Source organism: Bombus bifarius, unplaced genomic scaffold (genome assembly GCF_011952205.1).
Source record: "Bombus bifarius isolate JDL3187 unplaced genomic scaffold, Bbif_JDL3187 scf7180000007968, whole genome shotgun sequence".
NCBI classification, from domain to species: Eukaryota; Metazoa; Arthropoda; class Insecta; order Hymenoptera; family Apidae; genus Bombus; species Bombus bifarius.
This window is the reverse complement of record NW_022884354.1, coordinates 2,474,799-2,493,354: the sequence shown is the minus strand read 5'-3', so window position 1 is coordinate 2,493,354 and position 18,556 is coordinate 2,474,799. Positions and strand designations below refer to the sequence as shown.

The window sequence follows — 18,556 nt, the reverse complement described above, 5'->3', positions numbered from 1 at the left end:
GGGGTCGCGCCACGCAGTCAAGACGAACTTCGTTGAGGAATTTCGTGGGTTGTTTATGCATCGGGTCGCGTTCCGAGCTTCGCGAACTTCCTGCATCTGCGATGGAAAAACAAAGCCGTAGACGTTGCACGCGTCTTCGGTAATCGCCGATAAAGAGAAGCATATTTCAAGGACAGAGACAACTCGCTCCATCGACTATCGAGTTCAGCTTCCTCTGAACGTGGAACAAGCCGCACGCGATTATTCTCGTCTGAGGAAACTGGACGAAGTGGAAGCGTCCTAAGCGTGGAACAGCCACCTGCGCCAAGATCACTCTCGTAGAGGACGAGAGAAAAAGGAATTCGACAGAAGTCGCCGCCGGAGTAAGAAGAACGTCAAGTCGACTGACACTCATAGAGGGGTCTTAGAAGCCCTCGAGGAGAGCTGAGAGTATCTGATAGGAGGCCTTCCCTCTTCCCCTCTGCCTTTTTTTTTTTTTTTGGCCTTTCGACCGCAGACGAACAGACAGAACCGGACGAGGAGACGACGGAGTCTGAAAGCCCCCGGGAAGAGCGCTGGAGGGTCGAGATAATGAGCAGCGGGAATGGGCCCGATGCGACGTATGCATCTGTACAAGAGGAAATTATTGGATTTGCTGGTTGTCCCACTTTGTCTACGATCGTCCCCCCTCCCCCCGGCCCCTTCGTTTACACCTGCTGGCGCATCGCAGAGGAGCCTTGGCGACGAACAGCAAGGGACGATGATAAGGTCAGAGGTAACTGGGAATCTTGAAATTCACGACAGAGAATTTGTAATGAAAGTTAGGAGGAGTCAACAGTGTTTCAACGCGTTATCTGGCGAATAAGCAACGACAAATGAAGCAAATATATTACAACTGGGAGTGTTTTAACGCGTTATCTCACGAATAAGGAATAACGAATGAAGCAAATATACGGGGTGGTTGGTAAACTGGTGGTACAAGCGAAAAGGGGGGTGATTCTAGGCGAAAAAACAAGTCGAAAATATAGAATAAACATTTTTCGTTCGACGCTTCGTTTTCGAGAAAATCCACTTTGAATTTTGGCTCGGTACGCCTGTACTTTATCGCGTCTCATTGGAACGGACCTCGCTGTAGATCGTTGTGTCTCGATCGACGTTCTTTTTTTATTCTATAAATTTTTATTCTACATTTTCGACTTCTTTTTTCGCGTAGAATCACCCCCTTCCCGCTTCTACCACCAGTTACCGCCCACCCTGTATATTAAAAATCTCGAATTCTTAACCGATATTAAATTCTTGCTTGATATTAAATTTCCAGAATTTCAAGAATTCTTCCCAGCGATCCTAAAAAGAAAAAAAAAACTATAATTCGTACACGTAATAAGATCATTGATTTAGACCCGTCTCGTCCCAATTTGCCGAAATTTCCAGGTTTAATAGGAGCCCATATCCCAACGGCGTATCGTCCATAGTTGTCTCGAGAGTTTATGGCGGCGGCCCAAAAAGCAAACGGACATAGGATTTCTATGGTCTCATCCATCATCGTCAACATTTTCTACGCCCTCCGCCGGTCGACTTCCTCCCTCTCTGTTTCACCGTATACCACGTTCGCTCGCCTTCTCCTTTTCTGCCTTTCGACCTCACGTCGTTTCCACCACGCTCCTCCTTTCTTGCCTCTTTGGGTTCCATCTCTTTTTGAATATCTCACGAAGCCGCCATCGTTTCGGACACCAATCTCTGGTGTCTGACACTACGCGAACTAGAACGAAACGCGTTTCGAGATGTGAATGTTGATCGCCGTGACCCCCGCCAGATTAAAACCCTACGCCTGCCACATGGTATCTAGGGACTTTCTTTTTATCTTTCCCACATATCGAGGAAAAAAGGGTTACAGGTGTTGAGCGGTCGCGCTTAACCCTCGCGCGTTCCTTCGGACATCCTCGAACGAGAAAGCATCGCACCTTATTTTAAATTAAAATTTCATTTTAGGTTAAGTTGCACGACAAAGCGAAAGAATTGTTATTGCTACGCGCGCTCCCCCATTTAGATGGCATGTTGCAGATTTTCCTAACCTTAACTCGCAGAGTAGATTATTACTATCGTAAGCGTCCGATGTTTTATTATACAGGACAAAATGTAACGTGTAATGGCGCGATAGTAAACCGGGCGTACAAAAATAAGGCTAGTTATACAATTTGACGGAATAATAATACTTGAATATATCTTACAGCGCGATAAACGTGAAATATTCGCGTCACGAGTAAGTTAAGGCTGCTATATACTCAATTTAAAAAAATCGCACTGCCGCTATGTATCAAAATCCACTATACATAGCAAGACAACGTTAAAAAAGGTAGCGACGAGAAAAGGTTAGGAACCTGTGAAAAAACTAAAAAATAACTAAAAGATGCGCGCTAATATCTGGTAAATTTTCTGGCCACGTGCCTCCACCAACAAATGGTGTCCAGTCTATAAATCTGCGCCCTCAATTAGCCAGGTCGTACGACAAAAAAGAAAAAAAAAAGAAAAAAAAAGAAGGTGGGAGGAAAAAGGAGAAATAAAACGAGGCAGGGAGCGGAGCAAGGGCCATTTTAATTCCTCATTACGCGCACGGGTTATTGGCCATTTACGTAGATATTTCGCGCGATTAATTCGACGGTAGTGCGGTTTCTTCGCCGTGGTACTTTGTTCGTCCGCTAAGCATTCGTGTCAGTGCTCGGATTACATAAGAAATGTGGCGCTCGTACCACGTACACGTGTACGCAATAACGGAAGCCTCACACCTATGTATAACTGCACCGCTGCATGCTTATTTGTGAGGGGGAGAAAAGGGACGAAGTGGAGGGGGGGGGGGGAGCCCGAGCAGAACCGGAGGAACCCGATACCATAAATCTCTTCGCGCAAAAGGATCGCAATTATCTTACGTATTAAAAGCATCAGCGATATCGATAACCAAAGCGACCAATTCACGTTCGACCACGCAATATCGATACACAATTACGATCGATCAGCGTTAAATCGGAATTTCGTTGCGAGTTCGATGTCGAGTGAGAAACGATGACGAAAAAGGATAAAAAAAAAAAACATTTGCTTGTCTTATAACGTAAGATCCGGTGGAATCGTCGAAACGTCACGGTGCCTGGAACTTCTGAATTATAACTTCATTGTATGTTATTTTTATGGTATATCGCGATGGTGTTTCATGGGCCCTGGCTACGAGAAATATCATATTTTTTCGTATGATAATGCGTTTCGCGGAATAAGCTGAGATAACGCGTATGCCGTTGCAGTTGTTACACCGCAATTACCGATGGTCGAATCCGTACAAGCCTGTGAGCAATCTAATTTTCACCTTTCCTTTTTCCATCGAGCTAATTAACTTGATCACGAACCCCGAATACTATCATTCTCCGCAATTGGTTCTAATTTCATCTGCCTGGCGAATTAATTCGACAAAGAAAATGCTAATCAATGAAAGTTTATGCATGTGAGTGCATGCATGCATGCGAATGCAAGATACGAATGACAATGAACAATTTTACCGAAGTTCAGTGTCGGCGCATCCGCAAACTTCGCATCGGGCAACTTACAACGTCCACGGAATTATGTATCTCGAACGAAAACATGGTTCGCGTCCGCAGCTATTAATCGCCAACGAAATCGTGCACGTTATTTACACTGGCTCATAACGTTTCAAGTAAAACAATATTTACTAGCAATTCTAAATACTAAAATTCTATTGAGATATATTCAAATATCTTTCTTTTCCAATTTAACCAACTTCGCTACTTTCGTCGTTTACCTTTTCTCAAGGCAAACAGGAATTATCGTGCATTGTAACACATATTGACATTTCGAAGAATAATAAAAACACTAATTATGCGATGGTAGGACTGGTAATACGACAGAAGCTGTCACGTGACTCGACAGGTGGCTAGGGATATTTAATGAAAATCAAAGGCGGGGCAAAGGGTCATTGTATATAGAAGAAGCTTTCACGATGAAAGTCGTGCACGTTCACGAAGCGTTTCATGATGTTCGGCAGTAAACGACACCGATGCGCACTCGCATGCCGGGGTTTCGCGAGCCAGCCAACTATGCCGGAATTTCCTAACCTATGTAACGCAAATGTCCCGCGTAAGGTGCCAGGGAATCTCGGCGGTTTCACCGGGCAAATGCCCGGGAGAGCACCTGCATCTATAAAATTGAGCCATGCATTATTCATGGAGTCCTGCTTATAGCACGCTTAGCTCAGCTGGTGTTTTGCAACGTGGAAAGAAACAGGCAGCCACGGCCACGAATGGATAGCTAGATAAATTGATATGAGGTTTATCGTGATTGGTAGACCTGTAAGGGTAATACGATCGAGTGGCAAACCTCATGAGCGGTGTTAACGAATAGTCGTGGATAATCATAGATCGAATTAGTATCGAAACCAGATATGAAGGATGTTTGTTAGAATACATGGACACTGATGTGAGAGCCGATTGATCTTGTTTCGAATGGCTAATAAATACACGATGGATGGAATCGTGTGGGATCGAAATACACATATACAACACGGAACTATGTTTAGAATGGTTAAACCGAGAGAATTATTGATACAAAGCTACATATATTTTATTGCTTTTAAATGATCATAGAAGATTCTCTCTGTAAGATTTGTTCGAAGATAGATGGTGTAAATGTATATCGTGCTTTGCGTATGAATCATTTTTGTTTACTTATGAAAAGATATGGCGAAGATAATACGAAATCAATACGCTTACTAGATAAAGCACGAGCAACGAATACATATATCGTTGGACAACCCATCGGAAAGACTTAAGCGTGCCGACATCTGTGAGCAGATTCAGGCACTCGATCCTCTTTCTTCTTTTGACTGGCAACGAAGAGTATGGACCAGTCTCGTCATTCCTGTACCACACCGTTTATCGGCGAATCAAGCAGGTTGGTACCAGCTTTCGAATTGAACCGAGAGATGGTTTCGTAAGATTATTACATTCTCCATATCAAATGTAGAAAATGAACAGTATAAAACGTATAAAGATTCGAATTACACTTACGTGAAAAATATCCGGCAAAGAACAGGTGGCAGCTCGTGGACGATTTTATAAGAGCAGGAAAAAATTCGTATCTTGAAAGTTGATATACGTAAGTAAGTGCTTGCAACAATTCGACTTGAAGAAGCGAACATTTAACTCGAGCAGAGTTCATCGAGCAACTGAATGCTAAGGTAACAAGGAAAAGGGGTCGAGGGAGCCTGACTTTGCAAGGTTGCGGCATTTTCTCGGATTTGCAGAATCAGGGGAAGGGTGAAGAAAACAAGAGCAAGCACAGTGGAGCGCCGGAACCTGTGCTCTTACCCAACCCGGGACGGATACCTCTGGGTTAAAGAAAACGGCTATTATCACTTGGTTATTGCTGCCATAAATTCCCAACTCATTATTCCGAAATTACCCGTGCGATTCTTTGCAGTCACGGTCGACTCCAGCAGATTTCCTGACGCTTTTCTTGCGCTACAACCCTATATTTGAAAAGCAGGCGATATTTCTTGTTCCCTCGAATACATTACGCTCGGCTTCGTAAAGATCACGAAGAGGCTGGAATTTCGTCGAATAGAACGAATTCTAAATAGAAATTGCCCTCGTCTTTGCAGAAAGCACTTGGAAGAAAGAAACAGCAGTCGTTCAATATACTAGATTCCTGTCTAACTAGACAGACGAAGAAAGGTGAGTGAAAACAAGCGAACTAGTTCAGCATACCATTGAGTGGAAGCGAGCAGCCGCGAGTTATCATGGGAATAAAAGTGGATGAGCGGAGACTCTGCCAAGCCGTGGAGCCAACACGGCCACAGTCAGCAAGAGGAACTTTTATGGGGAGGTATACGCTTACGTGTGGTGAAACCAGCGAGAGCTAAAAGGTCAGGGCAATAAATAACTCGGGATGTCGGTATACCTAGAAACTGGAGACATTATGCCAATCTTGGCTTGCGAACCGTACGAATGTGGTCTAGTTTTACCTACTGTTGCATAAATCTGAAAGCGGCCGACTACCTGCCGCCGTCCTCTCTAGAAATCTTGCTTTCTACCCGAACCTTTTGGTCACGCGGAAAAATCCTTGAGCCTATTTTCGACAACCGCCTCACGTATTATCTCCTCTCTGACTTTACGAATGTAACGTCTCTCTTCTCTCTTTGTTACTGCCAGATAGAAAAGATTCTTTCCTTCGAAGCAACGTTCATTGTACAATTTTAGAAACACAGGTAACGACCAGGGTAATTCGGATGCAAATGCAACATTCAAGATGGCTGCTTCTCGATTTTTACTACTCTAGTGGCCTTCCTAACCCTTTAAATTTATAGACCAGCTAACGTTTTCGAATTATTATTTTCATGTTATGTTTCACTAAATTATTATTTTCATTCGGCTAAAACAATTTTGTGTATTTCAAGGGACTTCAAATTCCCGATACAGCGCATCGTACGTTATTGCAATATGAGGTTATGTCATATCCATCAGAGACATCGGCGAATTTGTATATACTTTCTGCACGATTTTAACGCAAGCAACAGACATTTTCTTACCGAATTGACTTCTCATCCACGGGTAGAGCGGACTCGGTAGGTTGGCAGTGGCCGCACCTTGAGGAGCGGCCTGCTGTTGCTGACTAAGCGGCGACGTGACCACCCCTTGGTGTTGCTGAGGTTGCTGTTGTTGTTGCGGATGCATGCCAGGCTGAGATTGTTGCGACGCCGCCTGCGTTTGCTGTTGCTGTTGGTACATCATGTGCTGCTGCTGCGCCTGAAGATGTTGATGCTGCTGCTGCTGCTGCTGATGTTGTGACTGTTGCGGCTGCATGTGAGGATGTTGCGAATGCATTTGGTGGTGCATCTGCGACTCGACCAATGGCGGGCTGTCCGGTCCATCGAGTACGCTACCCTGATGATCGACCGCGGCCGCTTGAAGCTTGCAACTCGCATAGACAATAGGAGTGGACGGATGTCCGTTCGGGGTCGGTGTGTGTCCCATGTGGCCCATACCGGGGCTCGGGGACGTGGACCTGTAACCACCCAACCCGTCCATGCTGCCGTGCTCCTGTTGATGCTGATAATAGGTCGCGTTCCGCATGTCCATCCGATTGTACGGAGGAAACCTCGGATAAGGCATATCTTGCTGGCTACCAGCGGCCCCATAGTGATGGCCAGGCACTCCCTGACGTAGGAGACTAGGATCGCATGGATCCCCGGTTTGCTGAGATGGCTGTTGTACCGACTGCGTTTGCTGGGGCACCTGGACGGCGGCACCGTAGTGCTGCTGATGCTGATGCGGGTGTTCCACCCCGCCATTACGCAGGTCAGGGATGTACGAATTCGCGAAGTACGAACTCATGCTACTGTCCCACCTGGCCCACCTTCTAATGCCACCTCGATCTTTTTTTTTCCCTTACGTGTCCTCACACTTCTTCGTTTCTTAGTCTTTTGATCGTTTCGCAGGGTTTTCAATTTATTCTCCACCTACTACTCCTCCTCTCCTCTCCTTCTTTCTTTCTTTCTTTTCCTCTTCGTTTTTCCCTGTCTTCGTACTGGCAAACTGTATGCTTGTTTTTGTCTTCTCTTCACTTTTAATAGTCGGATTTCTTTTCTTTTTCTTCTTTTTTTTTTTTTCTTTTCTTTGTACTCGAATACCTGCGTACGGACACACTGGCACACGTCCTTACATATACATGAATAAATTTCTATTATTTATACATATAGTATTATCACCTCCTCCTCCGGCGCGATTCTCCTCCCTCCTCACGCTCACTCTCGGACAACACGCGCGCGCGCAACACTCTTTGTATCACACCAACATCACCGTGAATCACTTAGCGTATCATCAAATTACGTATACCCTCTATAATACTCTTGTCTCGTTCCTTTGCCCGTTTATCACACTCGACTCATCGATATAGAAAGAAAAACTAGAAACTGGAGCACTACAGAACCGTGAGTTATCAAGCTGCGGGGGATACTTTAGGGGGCAGGTTTAAAACTTGTACACTAGGGGGGGCGTGGGGGTAAGATGGTAATCAGAGTTCTTCTTCGGTGTGGTATCTTCGTTCAAAACGCCAAGCCGCTCCAGACACGTTCCGTTCCTCTGTCCACCCTGCTAACGAAGTTATGCCACACCTGTAACATGAAAAAGGCGATTCAATTGATTTTACGTACGTCGTATTAAAATATGGTGGAATATTAAAACGGCGACAATTTTCGACGAGAAAATAAAAAAACAGATTTTCGTTTCATCGCCATACTTTGTTCATTTTGAATTTCTTTTTCTCTACGATAAAAAGCATACAGATAGAAATAGATTGGAATTTCGTTGGAGTTTCAAAGTACCGTGTTTTATACCGAGCTCGTCCATTGGAACAGTCGCTGAAGCCGGCAAAAGCTCCGTTTGCTGATCTTTCGACGAACTGAACGAACAGAAGTGAGTTTTACTGTAAATGACAGAAGGCGAGTTACACACGTGCTCGTCACGGTGACGGCCATCGCCCAGACGCCAAACTCGCCTGTCCCTTCTGTGTGGGCGGGCTAAACGATCGTTAAATTTGGAAAATTCCCGTCCATTAAGCAACACGGCTACTGAACGCCTCGTCGAGATTCCCCCCAAGTCTACTAATTTTTTTGTTGCACTGCTTGCCGACATGAATTCCGCGCAACTCGTTAGTTAGTACGTAACTAGAATCGTGGCGTTGCCTTTCTTTTTAAGAACATCAGGCAAAACAAAGTTCCAGAGGACGAGAATTATATTTCCGATACAGTGAAATTGATTTTATTAAAGAGATCGTTTCTATAGAGTAACAGACAGTCATTACACATAGCGATAACGTTCGTTTAATTAATAATAGATTTAACGATAGATCGAAAAGTGGCGACAATACCGGTAATTTCGAAAATTTCGAAACATCGACGATCCGTCGGTCCTTTATCGGCTGGATCTTCAATCTTCCGGACCGATCTTCCGATCAGGCCCGGAAACCTTCCATACCGACCGTGCGTCATTTCACCGGTATCGTCCTGAAGTTAGTTTTTAACTCAGTGCTTCCACCTGAATATCACGTGTCTGTGTACCTACTGTCTCATACCACTTGACGCGACTGAAATGCCAGACAATCAACAACGAAACCTACTTCCTTCGTTCAATGACTACACTCTACACATAATCAAAGCTATTCGCCTGAAGTATGCAAATAAAGTCTCTAAACATCTATTTCGAATGCTTTCTATCAATTCAGTCGTGGCATTAAGTTATGTTTACAGTGAATGAGTATTCGAATAATAAACTGACGTTCTGAATTCAATGAGTACTTGAAAACGAGTAAATATGTATACAGATTCTTCTTATAAGTAGACTGATCTTTACGTGTTTATTAAAAAAAAAATATGGGGAGATATCCAAGATATACCATACTAATATAACTTATCATGATATTTATCGAATAAAACGAATCTCTTCCTAGATTTCTTGTTAGATAAAAATGCAAATTTCCATAAAAGCTGGCAATCAACTTACAAACACGTGCATTGCGGCTTTCGGGTACTTCATACAGCAGAACGCCAGTTGGTCCGAATGCACATCTACTATTATACTAACTATAGCCTTAAACAATTAAACAGACAATTCCTAGAACCAGTTCCTATAAACGAACAAACACCAGCCATCTACAGAACAAATTGGTTGGAAGAGTGAGAGGAGCGAACGATCGCCGATTCCGCAAGTAATAAAAAAGGGAAAAAAGGGCTGCGATTCCAGACGAGAGAATAGAATGCACGGTGCGACGGCATTGTGGGCAGCACGGTGGTCGTATTGGTAATGGTAGAGAGCACGCGGGCATGGGAGACGGGGACGGATGTACAAGGGGCTCGAAGGGTGGGGGGAAGGATAAGGGCAAGGGGAGGGGTGGCAGGTTGAAGGGCTACGGGTGGAGGTGGGGCCCTTGGGAGTTTGCTGTACACGGGAATGGGTCGGACGCGGGACGATCGCGATTAACATTCCGGCCGCTAGCTCGCTGTTCGCGCGGCGCTTTCATTAATTCCAGCGTATTGATTCCTCGGATTGATGAATGGCCGCCGATAGCGATTCCATGCGCTCCGTACTCGGCTGGCCGCGCTCCCCGCACCGCTGCCCGCCTGGATCGCGTATAAATTCTACCTCTCGCAGGATTTTAACTCAATTCCCGCTTTACGGGCTCGCCCTTACGTATTCTTTCCCCTCCACGGAACAGCAACATTGTCCTTCTGCGGCGCGAGTTATTTTTGTTTCTCGTTTCTCTACCTCGCCAACCTCTTTCCCAGCGATCGAGGTTTACGGCTCGTTTCCATTGGAACCACGCGACGCGTAACACTTTGCTTCCGTCTGCTATCCTCTTTCCCTTTTTTCCTTTTTTTTTTTTTTTTTTTTTTGTTGTCTTTTTCCCCTCTTTTGAAGAGATTCGTTCGAACGCAGCTTAGCTGCAGAGCTTCCTACTTTGGCGCGATTAAACGCGATCGCTGTTACGCCAGCCGTGTAATAAACCGTTTGAAATGGAAAACGTCACGCCTGGGTATTATCGGAAACGTTCGCATTGTCTTGCCGTGAAAACGTTTTTGCTATTCTCTGGTCGGAAAGTGGCGTTTAATTACGTAGAGGGAACTCGTATTTAACGGAAAGCCGCTTCCTGAGCGGTGGAAATGACTGGAAAAATGGCAGATAAATTCTTCCGCGTGACTATCGATGTCGAAATCTGCTTGCACGCGGCAACTTTTTCAAGGGCACGAATTCAGGTCATCGAGCTTTATTCGGTGGTGACACCGACCGGAAAGGGCATAAACTAGCTAGCCATTTAAAGCTCTAAGGAGTTCATATTATTGCCGGCAGATGGCGATGGCGATAGCCAGAAAGAGTGGAAAAAACGGGGTGGAGCGTGTCTGACAGCTGGGTGGGTTCGGGTCCAAGGTGATTGAAAACAGGGTGGAGCGTCACGTGACGCCATAGTTGGATATGGAAGTGACGTCAGGCAGCTATGATGGCCTCTAGTTAACAAAATGGCTCCTCGCTGGAGAATTTCTTTGTCCCTCGCAGTTGTTTACTAGTCGTTGTTATCAAGCTGTAAAAGGAAGTTGTCATTCTATTAGCTGGAGCAACGATTCTCGCAAAAGCCATCGAGCGCATAAACTCGTTTCATTCCTTTCGAGTAATTATTCGAACACACCGTCGAAATCAAATGCAACTATCAGCAGGTTTCTTTTTTTCAATCCTACTTTCATACGTACAACGTATAAACATCGAAACGTAGTGTTTCGCAAGTTGCACCATTTACATGACACATTTTGCTATTGATCCGTTTGAATAAAATAACCACTTGTCCGCGTCAGCGACGCGTTTCAGTCGCAAAACGTTTAAATAAAACCGGATAACGTATCTATCTATGGCGTACCAATTGCGGTGAAATCTCACTCGACCGATCTTCCATTCAAATATAAAATTCCTGCCTCCGTTTCGCTCGCCACGCTACCTATGCAATCTTATTAAATTAGCAAATAGCCTGCATCTTCTTTACGTCCAACGTCACCATATCCGTTTCCCCTGGCTTAAAACAGGAAGCCATAAAACGTACAGCAGAATGAAGGAAGAAAGAAAGAAAGGAAAAAATGAAGCAGAAACTGCTGCCTGCTGCTATTTCACAAAAACGTTCGCGTTGAAACACGATACCACCAGCCATCCGAGCGATAAACTGACGAATGCTAATCGAGCGGTGAAATAGTCGCGCGATCACCCATGAAAGTTTCACGCGGTCGTTCGAACAGCGTCGTTCGAATAAACGACGAAATATCGCGGCCAGCTGGAAGATTCAGTGGTCACCGTAAACGGTGGCGGCGGGATTTGACAGTTATGGGACTCGTAGCTCGTGCCAGTCGTTCGCACGCCGTGAAACAGTCGTAAACTAAACGAGGTCGTAAAACGGTGACCCTCGAACCAGACCAGGCCACCTCTTCGCTCTCCATCCATCGAGGAGAAAAAAAAAAAAACAAAAACAGCCAACATAAAATTACGACCTTGAGAGCGCATTCCAGTTCCGGCCGCGTCGATCGGAACCCCGCGACCACCGCGCGTTTCCCGCTGCTCTCGCGGCCGCTTTTTTCCCAACTTCCGCTGCGTCTGATCCAGCTATTGATAAACGCTTCGCACGTGGAATAGCTGGAAAGTTCGTTTCGGCGAATATATTTACGACAGACTGATGAATGTTCGGAAAAATAATTGATAATTGAAGGCTCGGTTGGAATTTTGGAAATTTTGATACATAGGCGTGAAACTAAGGTAAACGCTGGCGTTAGAAATGTTTGAGTCTCCATGAGAGTATTGCTTCAATTTCTCTGGCAAAGTTTATTTTCTTCTTTTTTAGTTCTTTCCTCTTTTTTTTTTACTTTTAATTTTTTAAGGTCGAGGACTTCCTCGATCTTCAATTTTAATAATTTGGTGATTTTATTGCAAATTTTGAAGCCATCGTACGCGACGTACGCGTGCCAATGTATTTGAACTTTTCTATCCAAAGTTTCCCGAAATGAAAGATTTTATCGATCGCTTTATCCGACAATTTATCGGACACTTTTTCTTCGAGTCGTGATACCGGAAAAGAGGATGAAAGATATTACACGATTAACTTATCTATCTACATTTTTTATATCCCCACATAGTATTTCAGCATAATTGAAACCGCGTGTCTGACTTTTTTACTTTAATTATAGATTGTTTTTTTTTCAGTATGACGTAATTTAACACAGAAGAAACAAGTTGCAATAGATAAAGATCGGACAAAATTTACAAATATCGGTACGCGAAATCGTTGAGCTTGATGAATATTTACATCGATCGTGCAGTGTGGAAACAGACGTAGCAGCGCAATTAAAGTCTCATAGGGAACACTAATTGCATGTCATTAATTTACGAACCGCGTTAGTAATAAGCAAATGCTTAGCGAAGTCCGGTTACGAAGTTACGCGACGAGAACGAAAGAAATCCTTCGCATTTTCGAACCCACGAACCAGTTCGAATAAAATAATTATGCCACTTTTTTTTCTAACAAACGTATCTGTTACATAATAAATTGTCTGAGCGTGCCCTTATCTCGATTCGAAATCTGCATCACTTCCATCCTCTTGAATATGTGTAGCCATCGAGCCGAGAAAGCCGACGATAAACGTTCATTGGCGTAGTAAAACGCACTCTTGTCGATCTTATTTCGCGTAAAAAAAAAAAAATTAGAACACTCAGCATGACAATTTTCGCTAGGAAACTTCAGTCCCGAGAAACATTATGTTTTCAATGTTAAGTATGTGCAAGTATTTAGGAGAAAAATGTTATTCAATCGGAAATTGACGAAGCGCGGATAAACTCGAGTTTCGCGAAGATCGTCGTTCTGCGTTACAACGCGTTCTATCGGGCTGGCAACTAGGTGATTGCGGATTTTGTCATTAGGTGGCAATCACCAATAGTACGATTACTTCTCCAACGCCCTCTTTATTTGTCTCGTTAGAATTATCCGTTTTAGAACGATAGGAAGAAACGATTACAACAACGATAAGTTACAAGAGTTACAAGTAACAATAAGTTACAAGAGTTACAAGTAACAATAAGTTACAAGAGCAAATGGAAGAAGTTGTCGATTCGAGAACTACAGAGTGTGTATCGAAAATCGTGGCCGATTTCTCGTAGATTTTCGAAAGTCGAAAATGTATTGTATCGGGTTGGTAACTAAGTGATTGCAGATTTTGTCATTACCAACTAATGACAAACTTAGTTACCTACCTAATATATACAGTTCATTCTGGATGGTTGGAGGCGAGTCGTCGAGAACTGAGATTAGATGCAACAAGATAGCTATAACTCGGCAGTGTTGCAATCGCTATATCTCTTGATTCTCGCGATGCTTCGCCACCTCGATTCGACCCATGAATCTGCAAAACCACAATGCACACGAAATGTAAATAGAACGGAATGCAACGGAGTGATATTATCGGCGAGAGCGTCTCGCGCGTGGTAAACACCGACGGGATCTTTCTCCGAATGTGATCTCGAAATGTGATATCGCTCGAACTGTTCCTCGAAGATATTCACATATACGTACACCCATTATACTTTTCTTTATTTCAAACGTTATTACTCTCGAATGAAAAGTATAGAAAATTGAAAAGAAAGTTTTAGTCTTGCTGCTTCATCGATTCCTCTTTAATTCTTTGCTCTACATTTCCAACACCTTCAAAGGCTAATAGACACAGGCGAGAAAACACACGTACAAGCAACGATAAATACCACGATGTTCGAATACTTTTTCTACTCACTGTAATAAATTCATTTTCTCGAAGAAACAGGTCAAGCGTTACCGTATTTTCGAGTAATTTCTTCGTTCCTCATTTTTATAAATTCAGATCGCACACACACATATGTTTATATTTTCTAAACAATTATCCCAACATTCTTCTTAGCGTATACAAGAATAAAAAGCGAACGAACTTGTTATCGTTGAATCCACGTGAATTTCTTTTCATCCCGTAGAAAAATCCCCGGCAAGAAAAACCTCGCGCGAGGAGTAACGGACAGCGTCAAAGTATAGTCGAGGGAAATCAGCGAAGAATACCGTTACGCACGGTGGAAGGTGTCCAGCTGGCGGAAGGTCGAGTAGGCATTGAAGGGTGGCCGCGATCAAGGTTTCTCGAGCGCACCGCTGCTCCATCGAAAAGGATCGCGGTTCTATTCGTGTGTGAGATCGTTTACGCGAACACACATCGAACTGGCGGCAGCCGGATCGGTGAACGGAGAACCAACACGCCAGCGGATCAGCCAAATGCTAACATGCATATGCGATTAGCATAATCGAGTCGGCCTGCAGGAAACCAGTTTGCAAGGCCGCTCAAAAGCCGGCCGCCCAATAGCTTATGTCGCTCTCCACGCACGCCGCATCCGTAATTCCATTTCCCCTACCGAGTTCGCATCGTCTCGCGTCAGCTGACCGCGAGAAACGGACCTGACTGTTCGTTCCCGTCCCGCGCTTCCACCGATTGCAAAATCCATCCTGGCGAACGTGTTTCACCAGGAATCCGATAACATTTAGTATCGCAGCAGGTAGGTTCTTTCAACTACGATAAAGGTCGCTGCGGATACTTTAAAGCGATTAGCAGTGGAGCTACGAACGTTCTTACAACATTGTATTGCTTGTAGCATTTATGTATTAGTTTCTTTCGTTTTATAAGAAAATAATGGACGCACAACATTTTCTGTTTTTTATATTATTTTATAGAATCATGTATGATCCTTTTTATTCCATCAAGATAAAGACCACAACGTTTGATAGACTAGGTTTCATGTTTGTACAAAGACGCGCCTGTCTGTGAAAGAAAGACACTTTTCGGATAACCTAATACATACTTAAACCTAACCTAACCTAAAAAGGAATGCTCGAATGCGCGACCACCAATGACACATTCTGACAGTAGTCGATTTAGTAGCATAATATCCCAATTGCGTGAGAGGTATATCGGTGATTTGGCCATTAGGTAATAATGACAAAATCACTTAGTTGCCAACGAAATAGCTTTGCAGTCCCTGTCGATCGTTTCAGTATAACAAGCTGTAGATATCTGCGAATGTTTACAAACGAAGGAAGCACGTTAGGCGCTTGAAACCTGATACACTGTAACTTAATCGCTCCTTGCCAAAACATGCTGCGTGTGTTTCGGACTCTTATTCGAGATCTCCGCTCAATTGCATGCAAGTGTATATTGAAGTTCGTATCGTTTAGCGGTGTTTACATATGACAAGCAAAATTGAGTGCTATGAAGCGCAGAGGCTAATAAAAAACGCTTCGTTGGAAGATAAGGATGCGCGTGAATATTCTTTGCAGTCACTGTATGTTTACACAGTTTCATTTGTTTGGATAAACAGCTTAGCGTTTTATTATATTATTATTAATTATTATATTCGTATATATGAACGCCTAGCGATTGAATCTATTTATCTGAGCACGAGCTACTATTGCATGAAAAATAAAATTAACCAGTTTAACTTCCGAGTATCGGTGTATCATATAATATGGAAGTGCGCAATAGCACTTTGCGTGGTGAATAAATGATATACAATTTTCACGCCGGTCGATATGTTCAAGTATACTGACATACATGATTGCTTTTATGAAATATGCTATTTACAATCAATTTCGCAAAATCAACATATTAATTCGTTACGACGTATGATATCAAAATCGTACCGATATTTCATAAATCCTTTGCAAAGTGTAAATTACCGATCACGATAAATCGCGGCGAATAATATACAGCTATATAACAAAATCGAGTTCGAACAGATAAAAAGCAGATTATTAAATTCTTCGTGAGCATCTGTCAATTTTTGAAACGGTCGAAAAACCACAGGATCGTGTTACACGTTGAAGATAATTCGCCATCGTGAGTACCAAAACGCTGGTATATTTAGACATATTTATAATAAACAGAGATACCGAGACACATATAGACTTCCGGGTAGCGTTGCTGGCTGAAGGGTGTGCCAAGAGGAAGAAGAGGGTCGAAACAGTAGACCATGAACGTCGTAGATAAATCCTACCAGTGTTTTGCTAGCCGACGATATGTATTACAACCTCGCGTACATTTTAACCTCCCTTTTCTTTCTTTCTTTTTTTTTTCTCTCTCTCTCTTCTGTTAGTTTACAACTTACTTGGGTCGCATCGCGTCAGTTACCATCCTATCTTTTTCTATTTTTCTCTCGCTCGCCTCTCAATTCTGCATTCGAGATTATCAACGCTCGTATTTTTCAACGAGCTGTCCCGACCAAAGTTGTTTTTGTTTTCCGGTCGCGTAGATCGAAGGTAGCCACGTGCTCGATAACGCTTTTTGTCCTCGTAGATACACTCGTTTCAATGAAACCTTTATCGGCTACCAACGTGATTGATTTCCTTTTTTCTTTCCCGCTTCTTTTTTTTTTTTTTTTTCGCGCCGCCCGATTTCGAATCTCGTTAACACATTCTGCACAACTTCCTGTCCATGTTGCGCGTATCATTTTCAAACGAACGACGAAACAAAAAGTTGCGGAGGTCACGGGATTGCTGGCTCTTCGATTCTAACGTTTAGGGTTAAATAAGAAAATTTTGATACGACGTATAATTTTTTAACCTCAAATATCACATACAATTTTCATATAATTTTTTAAGCTTCTTGAAGTTGATCAAGTCTTCTGTCAGACGAACGAGGAATATCTTAACAGTGTGACTTTCAAAGTTTTGAGAAAGATAAGAAAAAGTATGTTTAACTTGGAAACTAAATAGGAATTTTAGTAGCGTGGCACTGATTGAAAACACATTGAATTTTAAAACTGTTTTCCTATAAGAAATAAGTAGCCTAACTTATTCTCCTATTTCTTGGTAGTCTTCCATTAAGTCTTTTATATTATTACTATACTTTTATTTTTTATTTTTACTATTTTTATTTACTAATTGTTACTAATATACTAAATATACAGGGTGGTTGGTAACTGGTGGTACAGGCGGAAAGGGGGTGAATCTAGGCGAAAAAAGAAGTCGAAAATATAGAGTAAAAATTTTTCGTTCGAGGCTTCGTTTTCGAGAAAATCGACTTTGAATTTTGGCTCGGTACGCGTGCACTTTATCGCGTCTCGTTGCAACGCATCTCACTGTAGATCGTTGTCTCGATTGGCGTTATTTTTTTAATTTTTAAAATTTTTATTTTATATTTTCGACTTCTTTTTTCGCGTAGAATCACCCCCTTTCCGCTTCTACCACCAGTTACCAACCACCCTGTATATAGATTACACGTGATATTTTACATAGAATATTTATACGGATATGGAAAATTGTAGTACATATTTTTACACATTAACTGGACAAATTGTGAATGTAAAGAATTAAATAAAAACGAAAAAAATTTTTACACATGTCAAATGAATGAAAACCCCTTTGTCGTCTACTGGAGACCACCGCCGCATTCGACGTGTTAAAAAACTTCTCCCGCTTGCGACGCCATTGAAACAATCGTTTTTCCGCTTTCGACAATTGAATATGAACATGGCGTTGGCGAACGTGATGCAATCGACGAGCGGATTTCGCACGAATATAATAAATACAGAGGCAAAAGTCTTTGCTTCGCCGATGACACATAACGTATGACGTTGTATCTCGTAAGCAGATGTGACTCGACGAAATATTTTAATATATATCAGCTCGTGAAACGTGTTGAAATTATCACAAATATGGACACGTTCTGGCGAAACTCGATACGATGAATAATGCGTCTCCTACGACCAATCGCTGTAATTTATTCGACGCGACGGACGACGAGTAGAAGCTTCGAAAAGTATGGAGCGATAAATAGAGCGGATTTTCGGGCGTAATTTACTCGAATCATCTCGATTGGCCTCGTTAAATCGAAAGGCTATCGTAGAAACGCGACGAATAATCCTATTCGGAATCGTGCTAATTTCCCCGGCCATTTTAATCGCCGAACATCATCCTTGAATTAAACGAGAACATC

At 43.0% G+C, this 18,556-nt stretch overlaps 1 protein-coding gene across 5 annotated transcripts in view; it reads right to left on the bottom strand.

Annotated features, from left to right (window-relative positions):
* LOC117209503 (homeotic protein antennapedia-like) overlaps positions 1–18,556 on the bottom strand; it is a 157,943-nt gene that overhangs the window by 4,854 nt on the left and 134,533 nt on the right. For all 5 annotated transcript variants that reach the window (XM_033451637.1, XM_033451646.1, XM_033451627.1 and 2 more), the window contains exon 2: positions 6,566–8,149. In XM_033451637.1, coding sequence (XP_033307528.1) covers positions 6,566–7,370 — 805 coding nt within the window. In that variant the 5' untranslated portion in view covers positions 7,371–8,149. The remainder of the gene's footprint in view (positions 1–6,565; positions 8,150–18,556) is intronic.